The sequence below is a fragment of the Geotrypetes seraphini genome, chromosome 6 (assembly GCF_902459505.1).
Source record: "Geotrypetes seraphini chromosome 6, aGeoSer1.1, whole genome shotgun sequence".
Taxonomy (NCBI): Eukaryota; Metazoa; Chordata; class Amphibia; order Gymnophiona; family Dermophiidae; genus Geotrypetes; species Geotrypetes seraphini.
Window position 1 is genome coordinate 201,197,636 of NC_047089.1, and position 24,797 is coordinate 201,222,432.

Here is a 24,797-nt window from a genome sequence, read left to right on the forward strand (position 1 = left end):
TGCTTCCATTGTGATGATATCAACTTGGTTTCTGGGTCATACCCATAAACCCAGGACTCATCACCAGTGATCACTGTGCTGAGGAAGTTGGGATTACTGTTCACAGTTTCCAGCATGTGCTGTGCGATCTCCAAATGGAGTTGCTTCTGCTTGATCGTTAGCAGCTTTGGCACGAACTTCGCTGAAATTCTCCTGAAGCCCAAATCCTCAGTCAAAATGGAATGAATGAATCCAACGCTGATGCTCGCCTCGTCTGCAAGTTCTCTGATTGTGATTCGACGATCCTGCATCACCAGGGTCCTCAGTTGGTCAATGACGATCTCCTTTCTGGGTGATGAGGGCCTACCAGAACGTGCTTCACTCTCCACTGATGTGCAGCCATCTCTGAAGTGGTTGTACCACTCCTTTATCTGTGTGGTGCCCATTGCTTCGTCCCCAAAGACCAGTTGAATCTTGCGGATCTTTCCATTTGGGAATTGCCAAGTTTTGCACAAAATTTAATGCAGTAGCATTGTTCAACTTTTTCTGTCATTTTGTCAAAAAAGAAAATCCAATGGCGCTCACATCAGCGGTCTGCCGGCGACTGGCAGCTTCTGTAGGTGGTAAAAAATTCAAACATGCGCATTAGGGTCACCTATATACGTGCACCAAACCATGCCTCCCTAGCTTTATTTGTTTACACAAGAAAAATTAAGGTCTGATACTTTTTGAACAGCCCTCGTATGTTTTCATAGGTAGTCAGCTGGAGCTGATAGTTGAATGACTTGTAAAGCGTGAATAACATTATAATTGCCTAGGTATTTATTCCAGGCATTCTGGCAACACCTAAGTTAGTCACAAGTATAATGGCAGCTTCCACTGGATTATTCATGTGGTACTGAATAGCTTATTATGTTAAGTTTCTGGGCAGGCTCTTGCACATAGATTCTTTTTCTCTTATGTTAAAAAAAAATCTTTAGTCATTGGATTTTATAACATTTTTCCCCAAAGACGTGGATGATCAATTAAAATACAGAAAACAAAGTGCATTGTTATAACTTTTGGTTGTTTAGCATTGTTGTCAAACTTTGGTTTTATTTGATGGTTGCTTATCCAAGGGGCTGTTAAAAAAAAAAAGTCAGATAATCTAAAGTGAAATCAGAATAAGAGACGTTTACAAGACCAGTGACTCCATGAAAATAATCATGGGGCTTCTATTAAGAGTTTTTGTAATTACTCTGTCTCCTCACACATACAGTAACTAAAAATAATAGTTTTGCAATCCATTTGTGATTGTGGTTTTGTTGAAAGCAAAAAAATTTTATCACCAAATGTGTCTCCGTTATTCAGCACTTAACTGTCTAAGGGTTCCTTTTACAAAGCCGCAGCAACGATTCTTCTGCAGCAAATGTTCCAAAGTCCATAGGAATTGAATGGGTTTTGCCACATTTGCCACAGGGAAATCCTACCGCAGCTTTGTATAAGGAGCCCTAAGTGACACTGCATAACCTGCTCCAGTAGGTTAAGTTCCCCCTTTTACTAAGCCATAGTAGGGGTGTCTACCACAGCCCAGGGCCCTAAATGCTCTGACGCTGCTCTGACGCTCATAGCAATTCTATGAGTGTTGGAGCAGTGTCGGAGTATTTAGTGTTCCGGACTGTGGTAGAAACTTCTTATCGTAGCTTAGTAAAAGGAGGGGGTAAGAGAGGACTGATGTTTATTTAGTCTGATTTAGCTGCTTAACTTGATTAAATCTTGAATATTGGCACTTGACAGCATAAGTGCTGACTGCCCCTGAACTGCTTACAAAAAACCAGCTTTCACTTTAGCGGTCTGTGGTGTTTTCAGCATCCTGAACCAGCAGAGTGCCGCTGAATATTTGCCAATAACCCCGCACAAATGATTTAATTCATCAGATGTGTATGTTTTTGTATTTGGATGATATTTTGAAAACTGATGTTTTAAAAAATTTCTTCAGGTCATTTTCTCACTGTATTTACTGTTTCATCTCTGTTCTAAATTTAGCAGTCATATGTTTAGTTTTCAATTTGTACCCATTGCGAAATAGCTCCTTTAGTGAGAAGATGATTAATGCCTGCGATTAATTTCCAGCAGAGGGGGGTGGTTGTCAGGATAATGGCAGAATTCAAACATGCTTGGACAGATAGCAGAGAATGATAGTAAAGCATTTAGGGTAGAAGAAGGAAAGACAATAAAGAAATAGAGCAGTTTGGGTCATGCTTTAGGTATGGACACACGGATGCCTTTTTTATTCTGCTATGTAAAGTCCAGACCAGTAGGTTGAGTTCCCCCTATTTAACAGATGGAGGTAGAGAAACTGAACTGTTTCTGTGACATCACTGGTACAGAGTCTGGTACAACCTGGAATTTTCCAGTATTTCTCTACCTCCAGCAGATGAAGCTTGGAGGATTCTCTTTCCACAGTCTTGATATCTCGCCTGTGGGCTTCAGTTTGGTGTAGCTTGCTAGCAGTAGTCCTTCTGGGGCCCTCCCCCTCCCCGATGCACCTTTGCAGCAAGGTAAAAGTTTAAAAAAGATTAATTAGCTATTCAGTGTTATTCCTTGAACCATTGTTAGAAAGGAAAAAAAACAAATAAAACACCTTCAACACAGTGGGCAGCAGCATTTTTTGCCAGCCTGTTCAGGCAGACCTGGAGGTACTAGTAAAAGTCAGATCATGGTTCAGGAATGATCCTTAATGCCAAGAGACTAAAAAAACTGAGAGGGATTTAGTCTGGGACCTCTACCTGCCTGCTGGGTTTCCTTGGGGGCTCGCAGAGGATGGTAATAAACACACTCCAAAAAAGGTGGAGTCCACAGAGCTAGGGGATCTCTCACTGGTTGAGGAGGATGACTTTGTGGTCCAACTGTTTGGCACGAGGAGCTAGATCAGCTCATTAATTTGATGACTGAGGCCCTTTGTACATCAACATTGTCCTATGCAGAACCATTGAATAGGGACCCTGAAGGCCAATTAAGGCCATTCAGCTGCATAAGACCCTCTCCCTAGAGCAGGAAAAAAAATTATTTACAATGTCCAATGTGACACGGACAAGGGGACAAGTCCAGGACAAATATCAGGAAGTTCTACTTCACGCAACGAGTGGTAGACACCTGGAATGCTCTCCCAGAGGAGGTTATTGCAGAATCCACCGTTCTAGGATTTAAAAGCAAACTAGATGCACATCTCCTTATGTGGAAATAAGAAATGAAAAAAGGGGAGGGTTATATTTTATATGATAAGATGAATTATTTGTAATCACAATTTTCATGTATTAATTGAATATAATATGTACAATTCAATTATTGTAAGAATGCAAAAATCTATAAAAATAAAATAAAAAATAAAAGCAAACTAGATGCACATCTCCTTATGAGAGGCATAGAGGGATATGGGTGACTAAAATTACGCCAGGTGTACATCTGGCTGAGCCTCGGCGTGTGTGGATTGCCGGACTTGATGGACCGAAGGTCTGATCCGGAGATGGCAGTTCTTATGTTCGTATGCTCCCATATTGAGCTGTCTGAATGGGAAGCCCTGGACAGTATTCTCTTCTCCAGTGCAATAGGAATGGTATGCTGAACCATAGGGTTGAAATACCTGCTTGCATTCTGCAAGTGTCAATTATAACTTTTCAGCTCCTCCTTCTTCCCTGTTTCTGCTGCCCCTTTCAGTTCTTCCTTCTACAGGTGAGCATGCAGGTGTTGTGCTGATCTGCTCCCTTTATTTCTTTATTATTTTGCAGTGGGTTTTTTTTTGTTATTCGTAGTTTTTATGCAACTAAAGGAACTACTGAGCCTGTTTGGAGAGAAGCAGACTTTAGTCTGCAGCTGACAGGTGAATCCTTTGTGGATCTGTGCAGCCAGCCTGCTGAAGATTTGTGGAGCTCAGGGTTTTGGGCTCTCAGCTTTTGCTTGCAATCTTGTCTTGGTCAGGAGCATGAGCACATGCTGTTAGGCATCAGTAGCATCCTTCGGCTGTGATTTTGGCTCCCCCACCTCCTTTTGGCGTTTGTTGTGGCTCAGGGGATGGAAGCTTGGTCCAACTATGATCTGACTACAGTCCAACTGGCAGCCCGAAGATATTGGAGTGGCAGCTGACTGGCGGCTTGAGGCAGGAAATCCTTCCAGATCCAGCTACTCTTTCATGGATCTGAAGCAGGCTACAGTACCTTTTCCCCAGAACATGGTCTGTGAATATAGGCTGTAACAGACTATGGGAAAATGGAGGGGTGGTGATGTTTTGACTGTTTCTGCAGCTAGGGCTTTGTTCCCTCTCCCCGATTCAGCGGCCATCTTGGATTTCCCAATATTTTTTTCTTTCCTTCTAAGTACTCAAAATTTTTTAAAACACTTTGTTTTGCCTCAATATCCCTGTATCATGCCTCAATATCCCTGTATCATGACCCTAATATCCCTGTATCATGCCTTATTTATGCTGAATAGTGGCTGAAGAGCGCCCTCGCACCACATCCCGTACGGCATGGAGCTTTGCTCTTAGCCCCTCCACCAGCCTCTAGGGTTGGAAAATGGCAAATGGTCTTATCAGGGGGATTGAAATAACTTCTAGAAACCCGGAAAAGGTGCTCTATACACCATAAAGGTGTACATTCTTCGCAGCCCAAGAAACGGTGTTTGCTTCACCCTAAGGGACAAGGAGACTTGAGTTCATTAATCTTCTCTGGGAGGCTTATGCACAAGGCAAAAATATGCCAGTCAGGTCTGGGGGTGAGCAGACCAGCGTGCAATCCTTGTTGGAGAATCAGAGTGCTTCCTCCCTGAAAGCAGAGGCTATGTTGCCCCAAAATGAGGCTTCCCTAAAGGGAGAAAGAGCCTCCTTTCAGAGGAACAGGAGTTATTGGCTATAGATCGGGAAAGGATCCCTCTGTTTGCCAACTTTTTAAGTCCTCTTCTTTACTGGATATAATTACTGAGTTCTTTCAAAAACTGAAGATAGGCCCTCCTCAAATCCCGTCCGATAAGTGATCTCTTCTTAGTGGGGTCTGGGCTCAGGTCACATTTTTTTCCGTGGCACCTGGACATGAGGATCTTAGTCACAAAGACCTAGGAGACCCCTAAGGGTAGCTAAAATCATGACTAAACTGTATCTCATGGATCAAGAATTCTAGAAAATGTTTACCATGCCAAAGGTAGACTCCCTGGTAGCCCAGGTGACCAAATGCACTTCTCTAACAAGTGAAGATGGAGTGGTTTTAAAGGATCTGCAGGACCGCAGAGTGTATATGGTCCTTCAAAGACAGTTTGAGGCTTTAGCCTTAGGGGTTAAAGCTGCAGCTATATCTTCCTTCATGCCTATTATTCTAGGCTCAAGTCTGAGCCCCTGCCTCAGCTTGTGCTGGTGGGCATTGACAACGTAGCAGATGCACTCTATGACATTATCAGTCATGGGGAAAGTCTCAGCATTTTCCATTGCCGCCCATCGTATGCTTTGGATCAGGCAATGGCTGGGTGATTTGACTTCTAAAGCAGCGCTGATCAGACTCCCTGATTTGAATCTCCTTATTTTCTGCCAATCTTTTTTTGTTTCATGTTGGATTCTTTGGTAGACTGCTTGCCTTGTTATTTCGTTGCAACGTACATGGAGTGGAACGTACTAGAGGAGTTACAGATTTGGTTGTTTATACATACATATGGGTTACAGTTAGTTGATGTAGAGTGAGGCAGTTGAGAGATGTTATAAACTTGGTTATTAATATAGACTTATATTTTGGATAGTATTACTGCTTTACAAATATTTGAACACTTTTATATATGCATGGAAAGGGTTCAGAGTTAAAGTCCTGAGTAAGTAGAAGGGAAGGAAGGGGGATTTGTTCAGAGATGTTTGGGGGTTGCATAGAAGAAAATCTGTGCACTGGTATGCTAATCTTATTTTGTTTTGAATTTTTTTAAAAAAAGAAATACAAGTGGAAATAAAGAAGTAAATAAGAAAACAGATAAATGGGGGCGGGACATGTGTGGGTTAGGGGCGGGGTGGGGGCTGGACAGGGCAAAGGGGGGCCCAGTGTACTTGTGTGCCTAGGGGCCCTCGGAGAATTAATCCTGCCCTGCACTCTGTTGCATCTTTGATGAAGTGGCAAAAGGAAGCCCTGGCAGGGCATGTTGCAATCAGCCTGTTCACAGCGCTGCCTCTACAAGGCCGCCACTGCTACAGCTTTGGGAGGCCTAGAGTTATGTTAGGTCTCATGGTGGGAGGGTCAGTGGGGTGCTGCTGCACAAGGGGATGGGAGGGAGGGATGGAAAACTGCACAGGGGGGTGGAAAACTTCTGCGCAGTGGGATGGGAGGGAGAGATGGAAAGCTACTACACAGGGGGATGGGTGGGAGGGTAGGAAAGCTCTTCTCAGGGGGAGGGGAGGGGAGGAAAGATGATGCACATGGGAGGAGAGAGGAAGAATTGTTGGGGTGGAGGAGAGGAAGGGAGATAGAAAACAAAGAGGTAGAAAGGCATGAGAGGGAGAAATATTACATATGGTGGAGAGGAGGGGGACATGCATGAAGGAGAGAGGAGGGCAGGGAGAGATGGTGCATGGGGGAGAGAAATAAATGTTGCACATGATAATGGAGGGGAATAGAGAGGCTTGACCCAGGGCACAAGGCAAAGAGAGAGACATGGTAGTCAGTGGGAAAGAAACAAATGTTGGCAGTATTATAATTTCCCTACAAAAATTGGTAATTAAATTTCATTTAAGCTTGCAAAATTCTCTGTATTCTAATGATAGTTATTCACCCATTGTTTTTGTATTTCTGCTTTGGATAACAGTCTCTAACTCAGACCTTCCTTGTAAGATTAACCACTTATAATTGTGTTCTTCTGTTTTAGGCAAGGAAATTTTACTGTTATGTTGTAGAAAACTTGATTGTTTCCTTGATGACCATAAACATGCTTCTATATTTGTATTCTTTTCTGTAGTTTATCTTAATGCAGCAAGGCCGCATTCTTGCTATATCATGTAACTGATAACTAGCCTCTCATCTGTTTACTGTCTCATCTGTTGAACAGGTTCTTGGGTGGAGCTACAGATGAATAGCAACAACAATGATAATGGTAATGGGAGAAATGGAGGTCTTGAGCATGTCCCTTCCTCCTCTTCTATCCATAATGGAGATATGGAGAAGATTCTTCTGGATGCCCAACACGAGTCTGGACAGAGTAGTTCAAGAAGTAGTTCACACTGTAACAGGTAAGAAAGATGCAGAATTGTTTAATTTTGTTTTCTGTACAGTTTATCTCAACAACTTACAGAATCTAACTATGGCCCCAATTCACTAAATATCTGTCCTCCCCCCAATGAAAATAATCCCCCACCGACGACGACAGCCCTCCCGACAACCCGATGACAATCCTGCGCCCCCTCCCCCCGACAATTGCGCCGAACCACCCAAACCCCCAAAAGATGGCAGGAGGGATGCCCACTTCCTCCTTATATGAAGGCCCTCCACCCCGAAGAACCCAGCAGGAGGGATGCCTACTCCCTCTTGTCATCGGGCACCCCCCTGTCATCATTTCCCCCATCAGCACCCTCTCTCGTATCTTTATGTTGGGAGCAGGAGGGGTTCCCAGTTAGACCCTCCTGCTCTTCTGGCCACCTCCTGCACAATGTTGGCCTTAGGCCCCTCCCTGGTACATCATGTGATGCACGGGGAGGGACCTAAGGCCCTGATTGGCTCAGTCGCCTCAAGCTGCTTCTCTTGTCACTGCTGTCAGGGTCTGTGCACCGACTCAATCACTCACTGAGCGACTGAGTCGATGAGTTTGCATGCAGATGATTTGCACCTCTGTGGCTTGCTTGCTTGCTTTCTTTTTTATGTTCCCCTTCCTCTCGGTACATGAGCCAACCACTACTCATGTACTGACAGGAAAGGGGATATTTTACAATAAGCTGCTGATTACTGCTGTATTTTTAATGTATCAGTAATTAGCATACTCATTGCTTACTGCATAGTTGTGGAATTTGTTTGTACATTTCACAGTAGAAGCCTCGCAGCTTTCTGCATTGACCGCAGACTTAGGAAGCATACTAGGTGTCTGTGGAGCTGCTATTAGTTCTCTTGAAGAACACTGCAATAGATCAACATATAAAACATTAGAACAATACAAAATACTTATGAACAAGGCTTTAACCTCTGTTTCTAATTATTTCATAATGAAATAGTTTTAACATAGAACAGAAAAATGAAGGCAGATAAAGACCATATGGCCTACATATAGCCTACCTATCCTTGCCATCTCCTATCCCTTCTTCTCCCATAGAAATCCAATGTACTTATTCCAAGCTTTCTTGAATTCAAATATATTTTTGGTGTCCATTATCTCCACTGGTAGGCCATTCCACGCAGGCACCACCCATTCCATGAAGAAGTATTATCTGAGGTTAGGTCCAGTGTTCCCGCTAAGCTGCGCTGGCATGCGCTCGCGCACAAAATATTACATCGCAGCGCACAAGTTTCTCTTCACAGCGCACACACGCGTCGCAAAGGTAAGGGGAGGTAAGGTAAGGGGACGCATTGGGGGGATTGCACTTCCCCACAATTGCCATGCTTCGGTTCCTCTTCTTCCTTCCTTCCTCCCCCCCCCCCCGCGGGACCCTGCGGCACCATCAACTCTTACTCCCTCTAATGTCGGCCCTGCAGCTCCAGACTTCCTCGCACCTTCTCCCCTCCCCCTTTGGATCGCTATTATTTTAAATGTTATAGCCGCGGAGCTGTATCCATCAGTGGAGATGTCTACCCTCGGCCTGCCCCGGAACTCTTACTGCAACAGTGACTTCCTGTTCCTGCCTAGACGGGCGGCTGCTGCAGTAAGAGTTCCGGGGCAGGCCGAGGTTAGACATCTCCACTGATGGATACAGCTCCGCGGCTATAACATTTAAAATAATAGCGATCCAAAGGGGGAGGGGAGAAGGTGCGAGGAAGTCTGGAGTGAGGGAGGGAATTAAAGGAGATGCCAGGGCTTGGAGCGTAGGAGGAAGGTATGCCAGTCTAAGGGAAAAGGAAGGGGGAGATGTGAGAGCATGGAGGGGGAGCGAAAGATGGAAGAAAAGGAAAGGAGAGAGATGCCAGAGAATCAGGGAAGGGGAGATACCAGACTATGAGGAGAGGTGTGGGAGAGGGAAGGCGAGGAGAGAGATGCCAGACCAATGGGGTGAAAGGAGAGATGGAAGGGGGAGGCATACAGTTTCTGGAAGGGGCATAGAAGGAGAGAAGATGCCATATAGGGGAAGAGAGACGGCAGACAGTGGATGGAAGGAAGAGAGTTACAAGAAGATGAGGAAAGGAGAAACCACAGAAGACAAAGGTAGAAAAAAATTTCTATTTATTTATTGCTTTAGGAGACATGTGTCACTGTTTCTGTGAAGCATTGTATGCAGAGTCCAGCTTCTTGCTGGTTCAATTTAACCTTTGTCTATGTATTTTTATTTTATCCCCCCTTTTACAAAACTGTGAAGCGTTTTTAGCACCAGCCTTGGTGGTAGCAGCTCTGATGCTCAGAATTTTATGAGCATCAGAGCTGTTACCTCCGTAGCTAAAATCCACACTACAGTTTTGTAAAAGAGGGAGGGGTTAGTTTGTGATTACATATTCCTTACTAGGCGAAGCTGTTTTCTGTGTTCTGTGTGTTCGAAAGACATGGTTTTCTGTTAGGATTGACGGTGTAGGATTGATCTGTGCTGGTCTGGCTTGTTTAGTTTTACAATGGGTGTATTGATGTACTGTTCACTGCAATATGTAAGATGCTGCCTTTTCCTAGGTACTCATGTGTGACGTGTGGCTTGTTACTAAAAATCACGTTTTTCGTACAGATGGGGGGGGGGGTGCCAAAAAATGATGGGCCCCGGGTGTTACATATGCTAGGTACACCACTGCATTATGTAAAGATACCAGAAAGCTGGCGAAGCAAAAACTTTAAGTAAATTGTTATTCTTCTAAGTTTTGAGTATTTAACCCTCCCACAATCTCATGGGCACTCGTTTCAAGTTTCAAGTTTATTGAGATTTTGATTTAAACGCAATATCAAATATTTTCAATGTGTATAACAAAAATAAATTTTGGGAAATAAATAAAACCATTTGAACAATAAACATACAAACATATCCATAGATGATTAAAATTACATAAGGAGTACAAGGATAAACTACATTTGTTTAAAAATGCGTCCTCTGCGCCTGCTCATAAATTTGTGGAGTATGTAATTTGTCGCTCATGCATATTTTTTTTTGCACACACCTCATCAATCCTTAGAGGGAACACTGGTTAGGTCCAATCTGAGGTTAGGTCCAATCTGTTCCCTTTCGCCTTCATCCTATTCCCTTTCATTCCAGAGTTTCCTTTTAATTGAAAGAGATTTCTTGTCATGTTCATTTATGCCATGTAGGTATTTAAATATTTCTATAGCTCCCCTCTCCTGCCTTTCCTTCAATGAACATATTGAGATATGCGCTTTGACAAAGACCACTGACCATTTTGTGGCCATCCACTGGGTCAACTTCATCCTGTTATCTTTTTGAAGGTGAAGTCTCCAGAAATGAACACAGTATTCTAAATGAGGTCTCACCAGAGTCTTATACAAGGGCATCATTACTTCCTTTTTCCTACCGGCCATTCCTTTTCCTATACACTCAAGCATCCTTCTAGCTTTCATCATTGCCTTTTCTACCTGTTTGCCACTTTTAAGATCATCACATACGATCACACTCAAGTCCTGCTCTTTTGTGCACAAAAGTTCTTCACCACCTATAACTGTACCATTTCCTTGAGTTTTTGCAGCCCAGATACACGATCCTGCATTTCTTAGCATTAAAAGCTGCCAAATTCTGCACCATTCTTCAAGCTTCACTAGGTTCTTCTTCATGTTCTCCACACCGTCAGGGGTATCTACCCTATTGCAGATTTTGGTATCATATGCAAAGAACCAAACCTGCCCCCCTCCCTGCCTTAGCCTCGTACCTCATCTGCCGATCCCCGGTGGAGGTGCAGCGGGGAGGAGCAAACTTTCCAAGTTCCTGGCCCGCTGCTAACCGGCTGCTCTGTGATTGTTTCTTCGGCGCTGAGCAGCACAAGCAGGAGCGCGATTTGGCGCTCTGCTTGGTGCTGAGTAACTTCCTTACTGTCTCTCGCGGTGGCCTGCAATAATTCTGGGAAGGGGGCATTGGCTCGAATATAAACCGGGACCCCCATTTTTGGGCCAATTTTTGGGCCCAAAAATCCCGGTTTATATTCAAGTATATATGGTAATGTGAGCATAACGGCTCTCATGGAATATAAATTATGCAGCAGAATTTTGCATGGATTGAAGGGGAGAGAGATGGTTAAGCAGAAGACCTGAGAGAAGCAAGTTGCAGCAATCCAAGCGAAAGGTGATGAGTGTGTGGATAAATGTTTTGGTAGAGTGTTCAGAAAGGAGAGGTCAGATTTTTGTAATATTATACAGGAAAAAGCGACCAGCTTTAGCAGTTTGTTGGATCTGAGCGGAGAAGGGGAGAGAGGAGTCAAAGATGACCCCCAAGGTTATGAGCCGATGAGACAGGGAGGAAGGGAGAGTTGTTCACAGAGAGAGAGAATGGGGGGGGGGAGAGGGAAAGTGGGCTTAGGCGGGAAGATAAGGAGTTCAGTCTTAGCCATATTCAGTTTTAGATGGCGGTGATACATCCAGGCAGCAATGATAGGCTGAGGATTTCACAAATAGGAAGGATGACAGCAGGAGAGATAATGCTAAATAGGTGGATGGGAATCAGATTAGAGGAATAGGTAGTGGGTTTGGAGGAGGAGAGAAAATGTGCAGTTTCCTCTAAAGTGATTTCAGAAAAGGTGGCAAGAGTGGAAGGGGGGGAGGTGTGACTTGGTGGAGAATTTAGGGTAAATCTTGTGAACCTTGTCATAGAAGAACTCCATGTCTGGGGGGAGAGTGAAAGGGGGATTGGAGGTAGGGGCACTTTGAGTGGTCTACCTTTAGTTTTAGCTAGCTCCTCACGAACTCAGTCTTCTGAAAATCATTCAGGGTCTACCACACCTCTATTTCTATTTGTGTTTGTTTTCTAAGGTCCTACTTCCTGCTCTTCAGCTGTGAACACAGAACAGAAATATTTGTTTAGCAATTCAGCCTTATCTTTATCAGTTTCTACATTTTCCTCCCTTTCAACTTTGAGCCTCACAGTGCCACCTTTGCACTTCCTCCTGTCACTAACATATCTAAAAAATGTCTTGACCTCCTGTTTTACCATGTTAGCTATTTTTTTTCTTTCTTCCGTTTGCATCTTTGCATTCCTCACTACTATTGCCAGCTTCTCTTAACATTTCCAGGCATTTTTGCCTATCTTTCTCTTTCTGCAATCTTTTGTAGGTTATGACGGCTAACCTCTTTCTTTAGCTTTTCAGCTACTACTTTTCAGAACCAAAGCAGACTTTTTCCTCTTAGTTTCCTTAACAAAATGGTTTGTTGCTCTTACAGTAACTTCTTTCTGTTTTGCCCACTGCTTTCTTCCTCCTTCTGGATGTTGCCATTCAGACAAAATTTGACATAATCCCCCATCTGAATAAAGTTAGCTTTTTTGATGTCTACCTTCACTTTTGAATGAATCCTCTTTACACCTATCTTAATATAGTATTAAACCATATCATCCGGTGACCACTAGATCCCAGATGATCATCCACTATAACATCAGAAACACTTTCCCCATTTGTAAGTACTAAATGTCTAGTAATGCTTTAGAAATGATAAGTAGTATTATCCCAGGACAAGCAGGCAGCATATTCTCACTGATGGGTGACGTCACTGACGGAGCCCCGGTATGGACCACTTTAAAAGTGCATCGCCATTTGAAGTCTTTAGAAAGTTCACGATAGCCTGCACCGCACATGCGCGAGTGCCTTTCTGCCCGACGTAGGCGCGCAGTCCCTTCAGTTTCTTAGTTTCCGCAAAGCTAAGAAGTCACGTTTCAATGGTCGTTGAAAATTTTATTTTATGCTGCCTTCCCGCTCTCGAAGTTTTTTTTCTTGACTTTTCAGTCATTTCTTTCTTTTTTACTTTACTTGTAAAAAAAAAAAATTGTCACAGAGTTTCATCTCAATCAGTCAATTGTTCTGCCAGTATTTTTTTTTCTAAGCCTCATTCTCATTCAGGAGAAACCGCTTTGCATACTCTGGACTGTAAGCAGGCTTTGGCCTATTACATCGACAGGACAAAGCCTCATCATACTTCTCCCCGACTCTTCATTTTATTTGATCCGAACAAGTTGGGGCATCCTGTTTCCAAGAGAATGATTTCCAACTGGCTGGCTGTCTGTATCTTGTTCTGTTATGCTCAGACTGAACTGGAACCGGAGAGTTGTGTCACAGCCCACAAAATCAGAGCTATGGCAACTTTTGTAGCTTTCCTTAGATCTACTCCCATTGAGGAAATCTGTAAAGCTGCCACCTGGTCCTCAGTTCATACATTCACTTCTCACTATTGTCTGGAGTCTTTCTCCAGGCGGGATGGGCACTTCGGCCAATCTGTATTGCAAAATTTATTTTCCTAAAGGCCAACACTCCCACCATCCCATTCTTGTTAGCTTGGAGGCCATCAGTGAGAATATGCTGCCTACTTGTCCTGGGATAAAGCACAGTTACTTATCGTAACAGGTGTTATCCAGGAACAGTAGGCAGATATTCTCACAACCCAACCACCTCCCCGGGTTGACTTCTTAGCTGGCTGAAGGGACTGCACGCCTACGTCGGGCGGGAAGGCACTCGTGCATGCATGGTGTGGGCTATTCCGAACTTTCTAAAGACTTAAATTGGCGATGTACTTTTAAAGTGGTCCATATCAGGGCTCCATCAGTGATGTCACCCATCAGTGAGAATATTTGCCTGCTGTCCCTGGATAACGCCTGTTATGGTAAGCAAATGTGCTTTACCGTATATACTTGAATATAAACTGATCCAAATATAAATCAAGATAACATTTTTCCCCTAAAAACGGGAGGAAAATGTTAGCTCGAATATAAACCGAGGGTTCATATTCTAGTGCTGTCCAGCTGTACACTCATTCGCCCTCCCAAACCTAGCGCTGGCGTCTCCACGGGTCCACCTTAAATCCTCGTGGCTCAGTGGGGTGGTGAGCCAAGGTGAAGTGTCGGGTCCTATTCTGGCTGTCAGCTAACTGTAGTATTACCGCATGCCCCTCCCTTCCCTCCCTACCTGCTGTTAAGGGAGATGCATCGAGACACTTAAGTTTGCCCAAGGCTGGGCATGGGCGTGGTTTTGCCCGGAAGTTGCCTTGGGTGAACTTAAGCAGCTCTAGGCATCTCCCTAGGGCCGCGATAGATGTCTGAAGGGCCTACATTTCAAATAGATGCGACCGCTGAGTTGATCGCAGAAAATAAATCTCCCTGCCGTGATCAATTGAGTGGCTGTAGCAAGGAACCCCCCTCCCCCCCAGGTTGTGGAAAACTAGTAAGAAGCTGATCTGGATTGTAAATAAATAGTTCACAAATATCAGATAAAGTCTTAACAAGTGCCTTTGGGGGAGGGAGATACATTTTATTTGAATTACAATAAAATTTTCATTGTATTTAAAACCTGAGGCTAAAAAAAAGAAGAAGCTAAGATTATACCAAAAAATTGTGATGAACTTCTTTGAGGACTTAAAAAAAAATCAGTTGTAAATTGCAATCTAAAAAAGTGATTTGTCCTCAAAAAGCACTCGGAATGGACTTGCTTGTGGATAGGGCCATCTCTTTTGTTCATTGTCTTTTGAATCCACTTGTCATCATAAATGTGGGCCTCACACCTATACAAAAAACATGGTATAAACATCAAATCTATAAATAGCTATAAAGTCTATGAATAGCTACTGGTACTAAATTTTTACATTATATCTTTCCAGCCCCTCTCCCGAGGAAGGACAGATAACTTTTGATGTGGATATGCACACTAGCAGAGACAACAGTTCTCAGGTACTGTATGTATTAGGCAACTAATATTAAAAAAAAAAAAAAAAAAAGGTAATGTTGACCTTACAGTGATGGGAAAATAGACGGTGGGGTGTGTGTGCAGTACAAATAGGCATAGTGGATAGTAGGTCTGTATTAATGTGTGGTTTCTTGCAGTGGGAGTGATCAGATGTGTGTAGCATGTTTATGTAATTGGTTGCAGGGTAGGAAGCATGCGAGAAGCCCCACTCTCTCCTCCTTGTATGTTCCAGTATCTTTGTTCATCTCTTTCCCACCTTTTCCTTCTCTCACCTCTGTGGTTCTGTTCCTTTTCTTCCCAACCTCAGTCCCAACAATTGCAGTACTCAGTTTACTGGTACATCATGGGCTTCCTTACAACTTGGCCTTTTATTATTGCAAAAGTCACTGCTGCTTTAGCCAGCAGGGTTTGGTCTCCCTCTTTGCTGGTCTTCCAGAGTCTGCCCCAGTTCAGCAGCAACAGTCTAGGCTCCCACCTGCTGTATTTTTGTTGGTATCACCATTTGTTTGGACTGTATATGGTACTCCACACTTTACAAACTGCACATGCACTCACTGATCACTCTGATATAAACCACTGCCTTTTTCTGTATAAGGAGATATGAGGGCTACACCAAAAGCAATTCAAAAGTGGGCATAATTATTTTTTATTAACCAACATCAGTCATTCAAGTTGACATGTTAGTAGAGTAACTCTTCCTCTATACAACGGTACCACTCAACATAGTCTCCATCACAAGAGATGCACCTGTACCATCGTTGAACCCAACTCCCAAATCCTCTGAAAAAATTCAGGTATGCACTGTTGTACCCACTTCTTCACAGCCACTTTCACCTTATCTGTGTAATAAAATTGTTTTCCCCAGAGACTGTCCTTCATTGGACCAAACAGATGGAAGTTGAGGGTGCCAAATCCAGGCTGTACAGTGGATGGGGGACCACTGACTAGCCCAATTTGCCAATCGCTTGATTTGTTGCCAAAGATGTGTCTGGTTGTACATTGTCATGATGAATGTGGATCATTTCCAGATTCTTGTTCGATATCTTCCTCTTAATGGCGTCTCTAAGCTTCTTGAGTGTATCAGTGTTCCACTTGCTGGTCAAGGTATGGAAATGTTCCAGAAAATCATGAATGATGCCCTAGTTGTCCAAAAAAACAGTCACCATGACTTTCTGTGCTGATCTCTGGCTTTTGAACTTCTTAGACCTTGGAGAAGAGATGTGATGCCGTTCCATGGTCTGATTCTTCATTTCCAGGTCCTAAAGATACACCCATGCTTCATTCCCTGTCACCAGATTGGAAAAAAAAGTCTCTTCATTAGCTTCAAATGCTTCCAGCAGATCAGAGCAGACTTCCACTCTTCTCTCCTTCAAATTAGGTGTCAGTTGCCAGGTACCCACTTTTTACATACTTTCTGATACCCTAAGTTTTCCACCATCTTCTGTATAGCTTTGTGACCACAATCCAGTTGTGCAGCAAGCTCACGGATTGTGACGTCTGTCTGCACAAATCAGTTTGTCCACTCACTGACGATTTGTGTCCGTGGTCACAGTTGATGGTCTCCCACTGTGTGGTTTGTCCTCAGTGCTGGTTTTCCCTTCTTTAAACTTCTTCATCCATCTCTGCATATTACTCTTGTCAATGGTGCCATCGCTGTAAACATTCTGTAGTCTTCTGTGGATGTCAGACAGCCGGCACCCCTCCTTTGTCAAGAACTTAATGATTGCACATTGCTTCTGCTTGGAATCCATTATTCACCTGCAATGAAGAAAAGATTCTGAAACACATGTATCGAGGAAGAGTTACTCTGCCAACATGTGCAATTTGAACAACCCACATCGGTTAATAAGAAAGTTATGCCCACTTTTGCATTACTTTCAGTACATCCCTCATATATGTGATACATGAAAGAAGAAACTTTCTTTCAATCATTTTAAACTGTTAAGAAAAAGTTCTACAAGTTGCTATCCGGGATATGTTATGTTATAAGTTTGCATTCGGTTGGGAGAAGATCAAGGCACCTGAACAGCATTATTATGGTTTAATTAAAATTTTATATACTACTCTTCCTGCAAGCATCACAGAGTGGTGTACATAATAAAATAAATTAATAAGAAATGGAAAATGAAAAAGAATGCCAGGGTACAAACTCTATCGTGAAGACAGGTCAGGTCAGAAAGGAGGAGGAATAGCCCTATACATAAAAGAAAGCATATACTCGACCAGAGTGGACACAGCAGCGACGACCAACAAATTGGAATCGCTATGGGTTAAAATACCAGGAAGGAAAGGGCCAGAGATCAAGATGGGCCTGTACTATCGTCCACCTGGGCAAACCGAAGCTACCGATAAAGAAATGGAAGCCGAGATGAAACGAGAATGCAAAAGCAGTAACACGATTATTATGGGAGACTTCAACTATCCCGGGATAGACTGGAGTCTTGGAAACTCAAAATGCGCAAGGAAGACCAGATTCCTGGAGGCTATACCGGACTGCTTCATGGATCAGCTTGTCAGAGAACAGACAAAAAGGAATGCTACTCTGGATCTAATCCTTAATGGGCTAAGAGGACCTGCAAAGGAAGTGGAAGTAATGGGACCATTGGGAAACAGCGATCACAACATGATCAAGTTCAAAGTTGAAGTAGGAATATCGAAAGGAAAGAGAACCACAGCAACAACTTTCAACTTCAAGAAAGGAAACTACGAAGCGATGAGGGTAATGGTAAGGAAGAAACTTAGGAACAGCTCAAAGAATTGGCAGACTGTAGAGCAAGCCTGGTCTTTATTCAAGGACACGGTGAGCGAGGCGTAAAATCTGTATATCCCCAGATTCAGAAAAGGGTGCAAAAAGAGCCGAACCAAAGACCCGGCTTGGATAACTAAAGAAGTAAAGAAAGCAATAGGTGATAAGAATTCATTCAAGAAATGGAAAAAGGGTAAAACCGAGGAGAACTGAAAAGAACACAGGAAGTATCAAAAAGAATGTCACCTCGCGGTTAAAAAAACAAAAAGAAAATATGAAGAGAGGCTAGCCAGGGAAGCACAAAATTTCAAACCGTTCTTCAGATACATTAAAGGGAAGCAGCCGGCTAGGGAGGAGGTGGGATCGCTGGATGACGGAGATAGGAAGGGAGTGGTGAAGGAGGAGAAAGAAGTGGCAGAAAGACTAAACACGTTCTTTTCATCAGTATTTACAAATGAAAACACACATCCAACATACCGGAACCTGAACAAATCTTCAAAGGAGAATAAGCAGAAAAATTAACATCCATAGAAGTAAACCTTGAAGACGTCCACAGGCAGTTAGAAAAATTAAAAACTGACAAATCACTGGGTCCGGATGGAATCCACCCTAGGGTACTGAAAGAGCTAAAGGAGGAAATAGCGGAACTACTACAGCAAGTTTGTAACCTATCCTTGAAAACAGGTGTGATCCCGGAGGATTGGAAGATAGCCAATGTTACACCCATCTTTAAAAAGGGATCAAGAGGTGACCGGGGGAACTACAGACCGGTAAGTCTGACCTCGATTCTAGGGAAAATGACAGAAGCACTGATAAAAGATAGCATCGAGGAGCATCTAGAAAGGAATAAACTTATGAAAACAAGCCAACATGGCTTCTGCAAGGGAAGATCGTGCCTAACAAACTTATTGAACTTCTTCGAAGGAATTACCAAATGGATGGACAAAGGGGATCCCATAGACATCGTATACTTAGACTTCCAAAAAGCCTTTGACAACGTACTCCATGAATGCCTACTTCAGAAACTGAAGAACCATGGGGTAGATGGAGATGTACACAGATGGATCAGGAATTGGTTGGCGGGTGGGAAGCAGAGGGTAGGAGTGAAGAGCCACTACTCGGACTGGAGGAGGGTCATGAGTGGTGTTCTGCAGGGGTCGGTGCTTGGACCGCTGCTATTCAATGTATTTATAAATGATCTAGAAACAGGGACAAAGTGTGAAATAATAAAATTCACAAACGACACCAAACTATTTAGTGGGGCTAGGATTTACAAAGGGACCTGAACAAACTAGGGGAGTGGGCGACGAGATGGCAGATGAAGTTCAATGTAGAAAAATGTAAAGTCTTGCATGTAGGAAACAGAAACCCGAGATACAGCTACAAGATGGGAGGGCTGTTATTGAGTGAGAGTACCCAAGAAAGGGACTTGGGGGTAATAGTGGACAAGACAATGAAGCCGTCGGCACAGTGCGCAGCGGCCGCTAAGAAAGCGAATTGAATGCTAGGTATAATCAAGAAGGGTATTACAACCAGAACGAAAGAAGTTATCCTGCTGCTGTATCAGGCGATGGTGCACCTGCAACTGGAGTACTGCGTCCAGTATTGGTCGCCGTATCTAAAGAAAGATATGGCAATCCTCGAGAGGGTTCAGAAGAGAGCGATAAAAGATATGGAAAACCTTTCATACACTGAAAGACTGGAGAAACTGGGGCTCATTTCCCTGGAGAAGCGGAGACTTAGAGGGGATATGATAGAGACTTACAAGATCATGAAGGGCATAGAGAAAGTGGAGAGTGACAAATTCTTCAAACTTTAAAAATCTACAAGAACGAGAGGATATTAGGCAAAATTAAAAGGGGACAGATTCAGAACCAATGCTAGGAAGGTTTTCTTCACCCAACGGGTGGTGGACACCTGGAATGCGTTTCCAGAGGGCGTGATAGGACAAGGTAAAGTATTGAAGTTCAAGAAGGGATTAGATGATTTCCTGAAGGAAAAGGGAATAGAAGGGTATAGATAGAGGAATACTATACAGGTCCTGGACCTGATGGGCCGCCGTGTGAGCGGACTGCTGGGCATGATGGACCTCTGGTCTGACCCAGCAGAGGCACTGCTTATGTTCTTATGTAAAAGTTAAGCTTACTTCATATCATCCATGATACATATTTGTCAGGGTGTAACACAGACATACAAACATCCATAAAAGTATAATCATATAGGTACAATGTGCCAGTCAGTTCCAGATACTACAGCCCCAGGAAAGAGGTGATCTTGAAAGCATTCTCAAACAGGAAAACCTTCAAATCTTTCCTAAATTTTGGATGTGATAATTGTAGATGGACCTGAATACTTGTGATTGTTAGTAATTGTAACAGCAAATAAGAAGCACAGTTCTGAACTCTTGATTTTAAAAGTTATTTAATGACTTGGGTGTGATTGTATGTGGCCAAACAGGTTGAAAAGGTGACGGCAAAAGCTAGAAGGATGCTAGGTTGCATAGGGAGAGGTATGGCCAGTAGGAAAAAGGAGGTATTGCCCCTGGTGTACAATTCTGGAGGCCGAACCTTCAAAAAGATATAAAAAGGATGGAGTTGGTCCAGAGGAAGGCTACTAAAATGGTATGTGGTCTTCATCATAAGGCATATGGGGACAGACTTAAAGATCTCAATCTGTATACTTTGGAGGAAAGGCGGGAGAGGGGAGATATGATAGTGACATTTAAATGCCTACATAATGTAAATGTGCATGAGTCAAGTCTCTTTCATTTGAAAGGAAACTGCAATGAGAGGGCATAGGATGAAGTTAAGAGGTGATAGGCTCCAGAGTAATCTAAGGAAAGATTTTTTTTTTTTTTTTTTTACAGAAAAGGTGGTAGATGCATGGAACAGACTGTCTCCCAGAAGAGGTGGTAGAGACAGAGACTGTGTCTGAATTCAAAAGGGCCTGGGATAGGCATGTGGGATCTCTCGGAGAGAGAAAAAGATAATGGTTACTGAGGTTGGGCAGACTATATGGGCCATTTGGCCTAAAATTTATCTACCATCATGTTTCTATCAAACAAAGACTGATCACTGTCATTGTGTTCCCAATTGCGATATATGGCTGCGAGACATGGATGAAAGCAGATAGAAGAAAAATCGATGCCTTCGAGCTGAGGTGCTAGAGAAGACTTCTACAAATCCCATGGCTAGCTAGGATCACCAACAAAGATGTTCTTGATCATGTAAACCCAGAATTATCCCTGGAAGGCAAGATTACTAGACAGAAACTGACCTATTTATTTATTCTTTATTCAATTTTTTAGCCTGTTCTTCCAAAGAAGCTCAGAACAGGTTATAAATCAGGTACTCAAGCATTTTCCCTATCTCTCCCAGCGGGCTCACAGTCTATCAAACATACCAGGGGCAGTAGAAGATTAAGTGACTTGCCCAGGATCACATGGAGCAGTGTGGGGTTTGAACCCCCAACCTCAGAGTGCTGAGGCTGTAGCTCTAACCACTACGTCACACACTCTTCCTATTTTGGACATGTGATGAGGGCGAATTCACTAGAAAAGGAGGAGCATCTCGGAAAGGGGGAGACCAAAGACCTGTTGGCTTGATACCATCAAGAATGAAATGAGAATGAACATCAAGCAATTGAAAGAAGCCATGGAAAACAGGAAAGCAGGGCGAGGACCAGCCTACAGAGAATCCAGGGGTAGATACAACTGAATGGATAGAAGTAGTAGTTACTGACTTCAGTAATTAAAGTTGAGCATGGTATAAGGAAGTAGACTGATGCTTCACATTATCGTCAGGAAAAGTAATGTCAGAAGATAATGGTGTAACAATACTCACACACAGCTCTGTGAATATTTTCATCCTTGTGGGAACACACGATACATAGCCATGAATAAGCAAAAATGCCAGTGAATAGCAAAAGATAATTCAATGCTGCTGTGTTGTCACAATTTCTTCATACCCATGCTTTAGCCTTTGACTTTGTTCTATTCAGGCCCTGGTGCAATGCTTACATAGACACCAGTTCTACTTGAAATATTTTTTTATCATGTTTGAAAACTAAACAAACAAAATACAATTATCAAAATGACAGCATAATTGTCCCACTCTGAACTCAGTACATTCCCCTCCACCCCTTCCCAAGTGTAGTAGGGTCCAGAGGTTTTGCACCCCTGGAATGTCTCTATAAGATAGATATAGCACATATGGATCACCTCTGCAATTGTCATTATATATCCATCTGGGTAATAACTTGTTCTTTTCACTTCTGATAATTATCCCATATCTTATAATTGTCCGGACCCTAGGGCAATTAGCGTTGACATTAAATATATATAATCCAACTTGTGGAATAGCATATCTAAAGTAGTGCTGTGAAGCTGTTTCCAGCTATTGCAAGTGCTAGTTTAACCACAGTGAAGATGTTAGATGCTAGTTTGTACACTACAGGCTTCAAACAGTTTGAAGTGCAGCAGACAATGCTCAGCCTTAGATGGGTATTGCTGTCCTGTAATTTGTTGTACTGCCTTTAAAACATTAGTCTAATTAATACATCTGCACCTCTGGGCATCTCCATCATATGTGAAACATGTTGCTATGTGCTCCACGTGCCCTCCAACATTGCACATTCAGCATTCGCATAGGTATTTAGTACCAACGGAACAGCATTTTACGACCATTTTCTACTAGATTACCACTTGAAATATTAAACTGGTCAAATCCAACATCTGCTTCATAACTTAGTATGAGTAAGTTAAACAAATCTCCTGTTACTATTGTGTTTAATTGCTGTGTTTTGTTTTCAGTCTGAAGAGGAGTCTGGAGAGGGAGAGAAAGAAATGGATGTTTTGAAGAAAAGTGCAGACTGGGTAGCAGACTGGTCGAGTAGACCTGAAAACATTCCACCCAAGTAAGTCTTTGTAGAAGAGAAATTTCCCTTGATAGAAGCTTCATACATAGAGAGACTGTTTCAGGGTTTTCAATTTGCTCTGGGGGATTTTGGTTGATATTTTCTTTTTTGAGCTCAACCTAGTTTGATTGTTACTGAAAGGTTCTTTATCATTCTTTGTATAGAGTTGATGATATTTCTTGAGGTAAAAATCACTTTTACAATTGGTAGCTGTTGATGAGACTTTATTTTTTTTTTCTGGAAGTGCCATGTTTGGATTTAAATGTCAGTAACAAAAACTAGAGGGCACTCAAAAAAATTGAGGGGAGATAGATTTAGAACAAATGCTAGGAAGTTCTTCTTCACCCAGAGGGTGGTGGACACCTGGAATGCGCTTCCAGAGGAGGTGGTTGAGCAGAGTACGATTTTGGGTTTCAAAAAGGGATTGGACGAGTTCCTGAAGGGAAAGGGAATCCAGGGGTATAATTAGAGGGTTACTATACAATACAAAACGCCCTTGAGTAATAGATCACTACAGGTCCTTGACCTGGGGGGCCACCGCGGGAGCGGATTGCTGGGCGTGATGGACCTATGGTCTGACTCGGCAGAGGCAATGCTTATGTTCTTATGTTGTCTTAACTGCAGAGTTGCAGTACTTGTGTTTTGAGGAAAAGCTGAGCTTTAATGATTTTTCACAGTAGTAGCTTGAACATGAACAAATTGTCTTGGCTATCTGAACTATTGTACTTATTTTCTTTGCAATCCTTATATTAAATCAGATGTATTTTGTTTTATTGGCAGTCCTGTGTTTTATGCTTTTGCTAATGGACCTTGATTCTTGTATCAGTCTTGAGCATCTGTAAAATGTTACTCTCAAAAACACAAAACATGTTTCTCTCTCAGGGAATTTCATTTCCGACATCCCAAACGTTCAGTTTCTCTGAGCATGAGGAAGACGGGAGCTATGAAGAAAGGAGGCCTCTTCTCTGCTGAGTTTCTTAAGGTGTTCATTCCATCTCTCTTTCTTTCTCATGCCTTGGCTCTTGGACTAGGGTGAGTGGAGAACAAATTAATTACATATTTGTTTATTTCCCCGCTCTCTTCCTATGACAAAAATGATAAAAGGATGGATCAACTCCCCTGTGAGGAAAGGCTAAAGAGGATTAAGACTTTTTAGCTTAGAGAAGAGACACATGAGGGGAGACATGATAGAAACCTATATAATGATATACCGCCTATAAACCTAGGCGGTGTTCAATAAAATGAAAACATTTGTGCAAATGTTACAAGCATAATAAAACAAAGAGGGAGGACTGACAATTATAACACACTGATAGGTATCAATGAGTGACAAAAATAATGACAGTGAAATTCCAAGGTTGGGGAAAAGAACAAAACAAAAGGGTTGGGAAGAATGCTTGGGGGAAAAAAATAAAAGTGAGGCTGCGAAAAGCCTGGCAAGAATGAATCACAGAATAAGGAAATGCTTTAGATTTTAAAAGCATTTTGGAGCAGGAAAGTTTTGAGGTCTGGGGATAAGAGGGAGAAATTTTGGATGTGGCTGTAGAGGGGATGAGAGAGATGCACACTGGATCCCTCTCTTTTCTCAATCCCTTTGCAGTAAGGGAGGGAATGAGTGGGACAAAGATAGTAGACAGTGAGAGAGAGGGCGATATGTTGCACATGGGTGTGGAGGAGAGAGGAAGAAATGCTGTTGCAGGAGTGGGGAAGGGGAAAAGGAGAAGATTCCAGGGGCAGAAGAGAGTGAAGATGCTGTACAGTGGGAGGGAGGGAAGAGAGAGGAAGAAATGGTGGACCATGGTAGGAGGAACCAATGGATAGCAACCGGTTGAAGAAGAATTTACAGAAGGCAGGAAAGCAGAAAAAAGAGAAACTGGAACTAACTTGATGGAAAAATAAATCTCCAGACAACAAAGGTAAAAAAAGGAATTTATTGACTGAAATACATTAGCTTTGGGCAATGTATACAGCAGATGTCTTTGTATTGTGTTCAGAAAAGAAAATGCATTTTTGTTTTTATTTCTCCAGTGTTGAAGTATTTGCTGTAGCTGCTAGGGATCCCCAAGCACCACCAACTGAGGACCTCCTCCAGAAGTGGCCATAATTCCCTTCTACCATCCAAGGACCCCAAGAAAGGAAGACAGCAAGAGAACTCAGCAGCACCA

At 42.8% G+C, this 24,797-nt stretch overlaps 1 protein-coding gene across 5 annotated transcripts in view; it reads left to right on the plus strand.

Annotated features, from left to right (window-relative positions):
* BNIP3L (BCL2 interacting protein 3 like) overlaps positions 1–24,797 on the plus strand; it is a 52,580-nt gene that overhangs the window by 11,355 nt on the left and 16,428 nt on the right. For all 5 annotated transcript variants that reach the window (XM_033949476.1, XM_033949480.1, XM_033949479.1 and 2 more), the window contains exons 3-6: positions 7,024–7,204; positions 14,887–14,956; positions 22,529–22,632; positions 23,515–23,664. In XM_033949476.1, coding sequence (XP_033805367.1) covers positions 7,024–7,204; positions 14,887–14,956; positions 22,529–22,632; positions 23,515–23,664 — 505 coding nt within the window. The remainder of the gene's footprint in view (positions 1–7,023; positions 7,205–14,886; positions 14,957–22,528; positions 22,633–23,514; positions 23,665–24,797) is intronic.